This window comes from Puma concolor, chromosome A2, assembly GCF_028749965.1.
Source record: "Puma concolor isolate L17-30 chromosome A2, mPumCon1.1.hap2, whole genome shotgun sequence".
NCBI lineage: Eukaryota > Metazoa > Chordata > Mammalia > Carnivora > Felidae > Puma > Puma concolor.
In genome coordinates, this window is record NC_141668.1 from 25,174,586 (window position 1) to 25,187,145 (window position 12,560).

The window sequence follows — 12,560 nt, forward strand, 5'->3', positions numbered from 1 at the left end:
TGGTTGATCTACAGGGTGGGGAGCTTGGGTCTACCCAAAGAATGTGAGAGATGAAACGGGAAGGTGTATACTGGGAACTGTGAGTACAGGAAGGTCAGTGAGAGGAGTAGTGGTGAGACATGGAGCTGGGGAGGTAATCAAGGCTATATGTCAACTAAGGAAATGAGACTTTATCCCAGAGGCAGTGGGGAAGCATAGATTTATGAGTGAGGGACTTACTTAGATCTGTGTTTTAAGAGAGATTAGAAATAGGAATATGGATTATATACGATACAGCAGAAATGGAGCAAGATACACCAGAGAGGAATCATTATTTAAAAAAGGAAGGCCCGCAGAAGTCAAACAACAGATGACGCAGGATCAGGCAACCAAAAGCTGTAAAAACTGTGACAAGAAGAGAATAAATATTTTGGGAAGGTGTGGCCACAGCAAATCCCTCAGATCCCTCTGGAGTCTTGTGAGCATCCAGAATCAGACTCAGTGGTTCTTTACTGAAGATGAACTCTTAGTTTAACTGCTGGACCTTTAGGGAAGTCCTTCATAAATTAATTAGCTTCAGATATTTGAGGGTTGAGAAATGATATAATACTGCTAAGAGAATGACCACATTCTAACAGAAAAATTGGCAAAATCTGGGGAAGAAAAAGCACCCGATTTGGAATGCAGACATTTGGGTGTTGGTATCTGCTCTACAACAAGCTCTGTGAATAGAGGCAGATCACTGTGCATGTCAGTTTCCTGAACTGGGAAACTGAGATAATATTTCTCATGTAGGTTTGCTTTGAGATTAAAATGAAACATTGCATGTGTAAGCACTTTTACACTAGAAAATACTATATAAATGGAAAACCTGATCATTATTAAGACAGGAGGTCGTTACTTGAGCCCTCTTCAGAGAAAATAGCCTTAAATGGAAAACAAACTGAAAGAACACTGGTGGGTGATGAACCATTAAGAGTGTGTGGGGAGGGAAAAGTAAAGCCTTAGCTTCCAACAGCCTTTAACACCTCACAGGGAAGAGAGCAGTTCAGAAAGGTGACCTTACTGCATTCCTTCTTCCCTGGGCAGTGGCAGACATCATCTAGAATAGGGTGTCCTTTGCAAGTAAGTGAAACGTTGGTAGACAGCTGGCTCACCTTCCCAGCAGGTGACTAGTCGTGGCTCAGTGAGAGTTACTGGACCCAGGGAGAGTCTGTGAGCAGTGTTTCACTGGCCTTACCTGCACCAGGTGTCCTTCGCCCTTCTGGGTTTCCCCGTGGCTTGAACTATCCTTAGTGCTTTGATCCAGAGATCTAACTTTGCTACTGTTCCCCCTCCCGTGTGTCTCCTGGCCAGGAAGGGACCCGCACTGACAGACGGGAACAGGAAGGGTGCGAGCATATACCACAGCACTGTGAGGGAAATGTGCAGAAACAGTTTCAATCAACGGGAAACTGCTTAGACCAATTATTATCTTTCTCAGACAAGATGCAGCACATTTGGCACTAAAAACAAAAAAACAAGAAATCATTTTCCTTTTATTCTAAGTTTTCTCTCCCAGACGCACATCTCTCCATAAATACGCACCAATATTCACTGCCAAGTCCACATTCCTCTGAAATGTAAATACATGTTCTTCGGACAGCACCAGTTGCTTGTGAGGCTTTTGTGCATCTTTGTTTACAAAAAAGCGGGGGGGGGGGGGGAGTAGTGGGAGAGAGGGGATCTAGGACTACCCTGGCCACTGCAAGCTGCAGCAGGAGCTCCCCAGGGGGGCATCCTCCCTTTCAATGCCAGCAGGAAGAAGGGAAATAGGTCAGGGAATCAGCCAGTTTTCGGCTCAGGCTGTCCAGCATGAGGACATTTTCCAGGCAGCAGCAAAGGGTAATTTCTGAGATCTCAGGAGGACAAAGGGGTCACTGAGAAAGGTCTTGGAAATGATCACCAAACCTCTATACATCCCACATCCTGCCCCAGGGAAATGTACCTCTTATAGCCTGGAACCGTGAAGAGGGTTAACTTGTGGCACTGATCTCTTTTAATACCTCAGAGCCCCTTCTCTAAGAGCGCAGGTTTTCCTGACAGCGACCACGTTACTGTACAGGCAGCGGCTGGTCAGTGAGTGAATGCTGGCTAGCTGGCCTTCTGGTGAGGTGTGAAGAGATCCCAGATGACTATTTATTCACAGGAAGGGTCTCAAAGGGAAGACGAAGGCTTTGGATTGTGAGATCAGTGTTTTAGACAGGAATACCAAGGCAGGAAAGAACCACTTTCCTAGAACCACATGATACTTGGAGTGCAGAAACAGGAAATTGAAGCCAGTTATCTACCCATTCCCTAACGCTCTCTCTCACCACTACTTCTGGGAAGATGCTAGCGATGGGCACAATTCACCAGATCTTCCCGTCCTTGGCAGGGTGGCAGGGAATTGCCTGAAAGAGGCAGCTGTATGGGCGGGGGCACAAAGGGTATCACCAGCTCATGCCATGCAGTGGGACACAGCCCTCATATAGATCACAGTCACAACTACAGCAAGGGACACGATGACCTCACGTTGGGTGGCCCAGAAGTAGCCCAGCCTCAAAGGCAGGGGATGTTGAGAGTAAATTGTCATTTTCAGGCTACAACAAGCTAAAAAACCAACCAACTCAGCACACTCTGTACAGCAAGGGTCAGCACACTTCTTGTGCTAAAAAGACAGATAAGTAAATATTTAAGATTTCGTGAGCCACGTGGCCTCTGTCGTAACTACTCAACTCTGCTGTTAGAGTATGAGAGGAGCCACAGTGTGGCAAATGTTTCAGTAAAACTTTATTCATGAAAACTGGCACTGGGCCGATTTTGCCCACCCCTGCTATATACTAACTGAGTCAGGCTGAGGAAGAACTGTTGAGCTACCTGGATTTCCTCTAAGTGTGATGTGCTTTCAGAGTTCCTTGGCTGCTTTGGCCACAAGAAGTCCAGTAACATGCTGGTAGAAACTGCTCTTCTTCTTGCCCGGGAGCAAGAATGTCAGAACACCCAGACCACTGACCTGGAACAGTCCTCCCAGACTCCTAGCTCAGGGGAAGGAACAAAAGACAATGGGAACCAATGGCTAAGGAGAAGGAGCACGGAGAAAAAGGGGAAAAAAAAAAGAAGAAATACAATGAAAGGTGACCGGAAAGATAGGAAGATGGAGCTGAGTGGTGGCCAGGAATGTCAGTAGCTCTGTGCTAACTGGTGTCACCGTAAAACACACTAAAGGAAAGCACAGCTATCGAGTGTCCAGATAATGGGGGCCATCTGAAATGTAGAGAAGAGACTCGTGTGAGACTCTGGCAAGCTCCACATGAGGCTATGGGACAGAAAGACTACAACTCTCTCTTCCCCCCAAACGGAGAGGCACGTAGCAATTTGTGCTCTGGCCACCCAAAGCCAAGACAATGTATTTCATAAGCAGGGAGTCAGGCACCTGCACCTCAGCTTTCTGTCTGCTCCCTGGCAGGTGGGCTGACCTAGGGGCGTACCCGTTATAGTCTCTCCCCCACTACACGTCCTTCTCCAGTCAGTTTACAGGTTTATGCATGTGAGTCTAACTTGATGGACATGCCGTTGTGGGGGCTGGGATGTGCTGTGAAATCATGAAATCTGTGTGTTTCTCCCTTCCTATTGGATTCTGCCAGTTTATAGTAACTGGGAAGACGAGGCAGAGGATAGAGAGATCCCGGTCAAAACTAAGATAAGAAATAGAAAAACATAAAGGGGAGGGATGGGGCAGGGTCAAGGAGGATCACATCATCGCCAATACCTGATTACCTGACCAAGTCTGATTAACAAGGGGATTGGCACAAGGTACCAAAAGCCTGTCCAACCGCGGCCATCACAACAGCGGCTCGGCCCCCCGAAGAGCACCTGGAGTGGAATGGGGTGCTGTGGAGGCTGCCCTGAAGGTAAGAGCTACGTGAGGTGAGAGGCTGTGAACGCACACTCAGGCATCCGTACAGCGGCACGGTGCTTCCTCCTCAGGGCGGGAGGGATCTCCGCATCCAGGAATGCCAATCCATCAGGCTTTCCTAGATCCAAGTGGGGTGGAAGGAAGAGGCAAAGAGACATGTGCCCAGGACAATGTATGGAATAAAAATACAGGTAAAAGCGACTTAGAACAAAACAAAAACCACTCTTCACTCCTACACTGTCAAGAAAACAGTTTACATGTATGATATGAAGGGAAATGCCCAGGGGGACAGGTTAAAACCGGTTCCTTTAGTTAAAACTTCAAGCTGTCCTGAGTTTAAGCCATACTCCTCTTCCCTCTGGAAAGACCTTTCAAAACAGTCAGGCTGGGCAATCATATAAGCAGCTAAGAAAACGCAGAAAGTTTCTTTATCAAGAGACTCCCGACTTAGGGCTCTGTAAAACTGGGGTGCTACAACCAAGAAAGCCACATAGCAAATCTGGATTAGACCAAGATCTGCAAACTCACACGCCAGGGGCATCAAAGAAGATGGGGGAAAATTTATCTTTTTTCAACAATCAAATACCGGCAAATGTACAGACAAAGGTAAGGTCACGATACTAAGAGAGTAAAAAAAGAGCTTTCGGCCCACTCACTCCACTTAGTGGCCAGTATTCTCTCTGACCCCTTGTGCTCTTTGGATGGCACCAGCGGGCCAGAAAATGGGATCAGAAGAAAAGTGGCTGGGGAAATGAGAGTTGAAAAAGAAAGGGAAAGAAACTTCAGGAGCCGTGAAACAACAGGGGAGGACAACGGTGACCAACGGGGAGGGCGACACAGAAATGTGGCGCAGCTAGGAAGTGATGAGGACGTTACTAACGAAAAGTCTCAGAGAACCCCACGAGGGCCTTTCCTCACTCCGTCCAAAGCACGACCACCGGATGTCTGTCGAGGCTACTTCTGTGATGACTTTAAGTCGCAGACCTTGGGTGGACCTGTTTTTCCCATCACAGAGCTGCTCTGTAGGTCATTCCCCAAAGGTCCACACAGAGGAAATTCCAAAATATTTGCCCCGTCTACCCAATTACTGTGCTCCAAATTGCAACAGTTTCTGATAGACAACTGGACTATTTGGATTTTTAAAATACTTTTCCTGCAGGGGCTTATCTTTAACCGACAAGAATTCAAACTACACTGGGCAGTTACAAAATAGAAGGGAAGGGGGAAGGCACTCTGCATGAGGATTTCTTCTTCACAAACATGAATGCATCTCAGCACAAATAAACAGGGGTCAGTGTGAGACTGAGGAGGCACGAAGGGGTCCAGCACTCCTGCCCCCGCCCCACTATACAGACGGCCAGCACAGCCTATGCAATGCCCAGGTTGTTGCAGTTCATTTTGGGAAATGGAACCCATCTATCTTGAACTAAGAATTCAGGATTCCTTTTGCCACCCCGTTTTCTTTCACAAAATGGAAAGGTAAGTGCTAAAAAAAAATCCCCAAGAGGTGGCAACCAAAAGCAAATAGTGTCGTTCAGCCAGAAGTCAAAGAGGTGGTTTTCTACAGGTCCGGGCAGTCCCACACAGCATCCTGGGCTAGCCTGCTCTCTTGTGCCTCTAGTACCCAATATACTCACTGGCGATTCAAATCAAAATGAGAAACATCCCCAAGCCCACACGTCTGATCTCAAGGATCTACAAAGCCCCACGAGCGAGCTAACCTCTAGGACCCCATAATCTTTTAGCTCTTGCATATCATGATATTGCATGAAAGCTAACGGGACCCTATGGGTTTGATTGTAAAAGAAATGAGGACAAAGGCAGATCTGAAATCCTCAGCCTGAGCCCAGCACACTCCCCCACTGTTCCTTTCTTGTGCCCACCTAGCAGGATGAATGACTGCAATACTCCTGGAAAGAAGATGTATCAGTTGACTATGACTTGATACAAATTAGCAGGTAGATGGACACCGCAGCAGCTGAGAAGCCTAACTCCTGCCTGCAAGAGCCAGGCCAACGGGCAGAAACAGAAATACAATTAAATTAAGTCAGAAAACCCGCTACGTAAAATGCAATTACTCAAAGATACAAATAAATGTTCAAAGAAAATTGGCCCCTGACAGGGTTAGTCAAGCTTCTAAATCCAGCTGGAGGCAGGCAGCGCGGGCTGATTCGCCAAGGAGCAGGGCTACAGAGCCGTAAGCCCTCTGCCTCAGGATGCTGCCTAGGCCGGCTTGGTGTTCAGCACACAATCCCAGGACACCGGTGGCAGGGGGCTGTCTGGGGGTGGCTGGCCAATGACGCAGGGCTCAAGGAAGCAGGATGTGGGCAGACACAGAATGGATGGTGGATGAGGAAGGCCGAGCACCAGAAAAATGTCAGACTCATCTCTGACGTGGCAGGAAAGCACGAGACCAAGGGAGCCCCGTTTTCTCACCCCTCTTCACACAAGAAGCAACCGTAAGATGTCCCACCTCTCGCTGCAGCACCAGCTCCTTGGTGAAAAGTGTGGCTTCCTCACTGAAAGGCTCTCCCTCTTGCACCAAGCCTGGGAGGTTTCGGGCTCCTCTGGGGCATTCGATGCCTGTGTCAGGAGAAAAGGAGAATCTGTGATGAAAAGGGGCCTGGTCGGCCTAGTGTCCAGCAAGGATGGGACACCGCCCTGACACTTTCAACAGGGCAGGACTTAGATCAGAATGCCATCACATCAGAGATAAGTTGCTGTAGAGGGAAAACCCAACCATCACCAGGGCAGCGGTGATTAGAGGGGGCAGGGGAGGTGAGCTCCCGGTCATAGCATCTGAGAATCAGCAAGAGACGTGGGGAGTTCCAAATAAGACGTGTGGGGAGCACAGGCACACCCGGATGTGGGATGCACCCCCTTACAGTCCCAAGGTCTCACCGGCTCCACCATCGCTTATCTAAATGGCTCTCTCACCTAAATCATACTGCTATCCCCAGCTACTCTGCCTTCTGAGAGTCATTCCAGTGGACTCCTAGACGTTTTCTCTTTACTATCTGGCTTTCACGTCAAATTCACAAGTGTTAACGCGGTGTCATTTTTCTCTTCATAAGCTTCCCCTGCTGTCCTCTGGCTATATTCTGGACAATAGCACCATCAGTTTTTCATTCAGAATGAGTAACAGAAAAAACAGAATACTGATGAAGTATTACATGTCTGGAACCAGACAGACCTGGATTCACATCCTAATTCTATCACGTATTCGCTTTGTGACCTTAGCCAAGCTGCTGAACCACTCAAAGCCTCAGTTGTTCTATTTGTAAAACTGGTAGAATAATGTATCTGCCTCACATGGTTGTTGTGTGAACTAGGAGAGATTATGTATGTAAAAACATGTAGTGGCACAACGCCTGGCCTATGGAGAAGTAGAATACATTTTAACTCTTATGGTTTTACCATTATTATTATTATTATTATTATTATTATTATTATTATATTTATAGCAATCACCACGCTCATAACCTCAGCTGTCTTTCACTCCATACCTAGCCTATAAGATCCCTGAGGATCCCATTCTTCACACTTCTTTATATCCAAAGATGGTCTTTTATACAACACAGGTGCTCACTAACCAACTCAGATTGCCTTTTCTTTCTCTCTTTGATTCAGTCATTCATTTTGCAACAGTGATCATCAGTGTTAGATCACTGACAGTGGTCATCAGTGATAGACCATGAGATACGTCACATTTAGATATCTGAGTTACTTACACAGTATTTCCAAAAAATTCGTACTGCAACTGTAATTGTGAGACAAAACGCTGAAGCAGGCTAGAGACACAATAAAAGGAAATGATCAAAATATGGGGGAGGATGCATCTATGCCCAGGTCTCTGAATCACTGCTGGTCTCTCCTGCTGCAATAAGGCAGAATTGGGAGGCGTTACCTCCCAAGGCATTTTCCAAATGGCCTTGGGTGCCGGTACAAGAGATTTGGCACAGGAGGCAAAGAAGCAAGGTGTCTAGGCAACTGCACACACTTGCCAGGAAGCCTTTGGGCAAAGGGGCCCCCACTGCTGGGACAGAACATGCGTCTCTTATGGACGAAGCCAGGTGGCGGCTCATGTTTCTGGCCACAGTACAGATTCAAGGTCATGAAGCTCAGAGGAAAGGGAATAGTTTATACCTCGGGTTTTCAGAAGCTCAAGAACAGAGCTTTCCCTCCAAGCCTTGAGGCCTCACAAAAGGAATACATCACATCAAAGGAAACACCAGAGAGGGAGAGCAGCAGAAGGATAGCAACTGCAGCAGGACAACGGCTTGGGCTGGTGGCCAGGCCACTCGCCCAGCTGTGCAAGGATGGGACAGCTGAAGGCCCCACCCGAGCATCCCATGGGTGAGATTTCTAGGGCTGCCTCGTTCTGGGCACTTCAGTGCCAGGCTGTGTGGGAGAAGTGGAACTGATTTTTGGTAAAAGAGACCAATAAACTTAGAGCCAAAGAGCCTGAGACGTAACCCAGAAGGGAGAGATGGGGCTAGAGTAAAACTGAATGAAAGTCAGCCCATGGTTTCTACAGCATCAACAGCCAAAATCACTTTTCATTTTCTATCTGCAAATTAAGCAAGAACAGAATTGTCAGAGAGAGAAATAAACAATTCTATTGAACTTTCTGGCCACAGACCCATAGATAAGGCTTTGCTGCAGAACAGGAATAATGCTAAAATACGTTACCAGTATGCTTCTGACCCTTAGCAGCCATTTGGGTGGGGCTGAGCTGGGTGCTATTGGTGGGGTGGTTATGAACTGGGGACTGGAACCGGGAGGAGGCTGGGACACTTACTGGGTGGCAGGAATTGGGGAAAAGACTGCACAAAAAAGGCACAGAAGATTTCCTGGTCTCACTGTTTGAGCAGATGTACCTACTCTACTCTGATGTCACAACCTTGGTATTCAGAAATCTCAAGAAATCTAGAGATCCCAGTAGTCCTCTCTGAATTCTGGGAGACCACCAAGTGATTAAATCCAGAAAACAAGATGGCTTAACAAGCCTTCAAGTCTAGCAGAAATGGAGTCAAAATGTCTTTCAGGAGAGAGAGACCCTTGGGCCTGTGGTGACCAAAACTCAGCCACTCCAAGCAGATTCAGAGGCAAAGAAGGGCCTTTCTCATCTGTTCCCCCAGCTGTCAGCAGCCTGGCTCCATCCAGTTCTTCAAGAGGAAGAAGCAGAATAGGTGGTCTCCCTACACCTTGTTAGGTGGGGAAAAAGTAAACACATCAATGCACATTAATTCCCATCGGGCAGGTAGGTAAAAGAAAGGAGGGAACAGAAAAGTTGCCTGAGAACAAGAGTATTATCTCTGCTTTTATCATTGATTTCCTTTTCTTCTGGGCGTTCTCCCACTTCTCTCTGACTGGTCTCCTCTGAAGTAACCCCTTCTCAGTCAAAACCCGTCTCAGCTCAGGATGGACAGGGAGACATTGTATCTTAAAAACATATCCAATGGAAGTGGGAACCTAGGTATGAGAGCTAAGAGGAAAAGAGGTGTTAAATGAATATTTTACTGAGTACCTGCTATCTGTGAATAGACCTAAGGCCTGAAATCACTACGGCCTGAAAGCTACTAAGTGGTTATATGAACCCCGAACTGGCAGATGCTAAACTATCGAGACAAAGCCCAGTTTTGGAGTTCACTACCACTGTAACTAGAGAGCATTACAACCTGTCATGGAGACTAGGCAGGAGTCTGGGGCCTGGGGTCCTCCGTTTCTTTCTTTTTTTTTTTTTAATGTTTTTTAACGTTTATTCACTTTTTTTTTTAATTTTTTTTCAACGTTTTTATTTTTATTTTTAGGACAGAGAGAGACAGAGCATGAACGGGGGAGGGGCAGAGAGAGAGGGAGACACAGAATCGGAAACAGGCTCCAGGCTCTGAGCCATCAGTCCAGAGCCCGACGCGGGGCTCGAACTCACGGACCGCGAGATCGTGACCTGGCTGAAGTCGGACGCTTAACCGACTGCGCCACCCAGGCGCCCCTAACGTTTATTCACTTTTGAGAGACAGAGAATGAACAGGGAAGGAAGGGGCAGAGAGAGGGAGACACAGAATCCGAAGCAGGCTCCAGGCTCTGAGCTGTCAGCACAGAGCCCGATGCGGGGCTCGAACTCACAAACTGCGAGATCATGACCCGAGCCGAAGTCGGATGCTCAACCGACTGAGCCACCCAGGTGCCCCTGATGCCCTCCATTTCTTGTTGAGCAGGTGAGCAGGGTCAGGAAGTCCAGGCACAGCTGGTGTCTGGACGTAAGGCAGAGGGGTGCTTGGCACCGGGGCCGCCATAGTAGGCGGCTTCCACACTCAGGGGCAGGGGAATTGCTAGATTTGGGGGGACGGAGGGGGTGGCTAGGAAGGATGTCACAACAGGGACTGAGAAGGGAGAGGCAGAATCTACTTCTGCTTGTAAAGAACTGTGCAGCTGAGTGTTTTCTAGCTTTTAATTTTATTAGGGCCCATATATACATTTACATATGGGTATATACACTTTTATATAACAAAGTTTCCACAAAACAATGGTCTTTCTGTTCTGTTTCATTAAAGAGAAAAAATGATAGTTATGACATTGAATTAAGCCTCTAGTGGGTCAGGGCCCTCAGCAAGAGTTCAAAGGCTATGCTGAACGCTTATTTATCAGTTTCTGGACTTGCTTTTGTGTCCTAAGGGAAAAAGGAATAGGGCAAAAAATGTGCTATCCACCAACAGAGAGGAAACCAAACAAGTGTTATTCTGAACCCAGAAAGACAGCTGTTGCTGCTGAATACCAGGTAAAGACACGCTGCCAGCAGGAAGCGCTCTGCCTGGCCCTCTTTTCCTAAGAGCCTGGCCAATAAGTAAACCCCATCCATGCTGCACCTTTATTCAAACAAAGATTGCATGACGGGGCTGGTGTACCTGGTGTTCCTCTGTTACCAATACGGTGGGGAGGGAGGGAAGGAAGGGGGGGGGGGAGAAGAAGAGAGAAAAAGGAAGGAAAAGGGAAAGAAAGAAAAGAAGGAAAAAGAATTAAAGAAAACAGATCAAGGGAAGGAAAGTCGGGTTCTCGGAAGGCAAACCCCGGGCTGCAGCCACTGAGCCACGCAGCAATGGAGAGCTCCCAAGACTGTACGTATGAAATGAGGTATCACTGGAGTTCCAGAACCTCTCCCCAGCCAGGCGAGAAAGTGCCCGTAATTCTGGATTGTGCATAGTACTGCTAATAGCTGCTTTTTCTGACAATGCACTGGTGCAGCGCTGCCTGCCTGCTGATAGGAACATATAAACTTTGCTGTGCTTCAAATGCCGCAGGTACAGGTTAACTGCCAAATTGACTCCTGACACTCACAAGTCATTCAAAAAACAAAAATATTTGGTTTAAAAAAAAAAAACACTAAGATATGAAAAAATTCCCAAACATTCTTAAAACATTTTCTTTGCCGACAATGGGGTGTGCCAGAATGAAGAAAGATACTGTACCCTGTGGGGCTTTTTGGCTGATGTCCGTGAAGGACAGATAAGACACACACCCTTCTTATCCATATGGCTCCTTGACCTCTTTTAAGCCCCACAGACCTATCTGACTATAGCTAAAAACCCATTATTTTTCATATCTTTTTTAAGCTTTCTGGGATATGATGGTTGCCCAAGACTATTTAAAATAAAAAAGAGGATGTGCCTGATTTTGTATGGTTTAGGAAGATAAAATGCATCACTAGCTATGAGCATACCATGGTTCTGGTTTCTGCTCTGCCAGTGACGAAGTATGAAACCTTTTGCGGCCTCATGGTCTCTATGACATAAAGGAGCTCTGAGGTCTCCCCTGGCGATGAAATCCCCCAATTTTGACTGAGCCCTTCTGAGATTCCTCACCCGAGACTTGACTTCTGGAGTTCAGGATGCCCCCTTTCAAATGTAAAATGCCGGGCTATAGAGCATTCTATTAAAAAGAAATTATACATTCAGAGACATTGACTAACTAGGTCAATTAACACAAACACTTTGGTCAGTCAGCTTTGGAACAAGAAGTACAAATTCTTGTTAGTGATACAATAATGGCTATATAAGAGATTCTATTGATGGCTATGAGAGTCATGTATCGCTCTGAATATTTAACATTGTAGGTGAGTTTTATGACAATTAAGCCTCTGGGCTCAACGTGTGTTTGCTTTTACCTTTATTGGGAGCTAAAGGGAAGTGTGTGGCAATCTGCCTTGGCTAGAAGTGACAGCTTCCCAATGGCACTTTGTCCAGCAAACGAGAGACCAGGGATTAGCTAAAGGAAACAAAACTCTAGAGGAAACAATAACCAATTGGAAGGATTAGTCAACGGTGCTCACTTCCCGTCCAGTGTGCTCACTGCTGCGCCGGACGTTACTGAGGGAGGGCTCCAGAGGCACGAAGACATACTCTTTCCCGTCTGCCTATTTACGATACTTAAAAACGCCACAGTTCACTCAGCAGATGGTCCCTCCTTCCATTTCACAAATCCGTATCAGTGCCTGCGCTGGGCTAGGCACTGTGCTGGAAGCGGAGGGCTCAATGATGAAAAAGACAGACTTTGGGCCAACCACGCTTGATTACCAGCATGAAAACATTGTATTTGTTTATCATCGTGCAAGGTATGTTACTGGTGACTGAATTTCCTATTAAAC

The 12,560-nt window shown here is 46.9% G+C and overlaps 1 protein-coding gene across 1 annotated transcript in view; it reads right to left on the reverse strand.

Moving 5' to 3' along the window:
- SND1 (staphylococcal nuclease and tudor domain containing 1) overlaps positions 1–12,560 on the reverse strand; it is a 426,619-nt gene that overhangs the window by 90,538 nt on the left and 323,521 nt on the right. Inside the window, exon 16 of the mRNA XM_025929258.2 lies at positions 6,390–6,499. Within this exon, the coding sequence (XP_025785043.1) occupies positions 6,390–6,499 (110 nt within the window). The remainder of the gene's footprint in view (positions 1–6,389; positions 6,500–12,560) is intronic.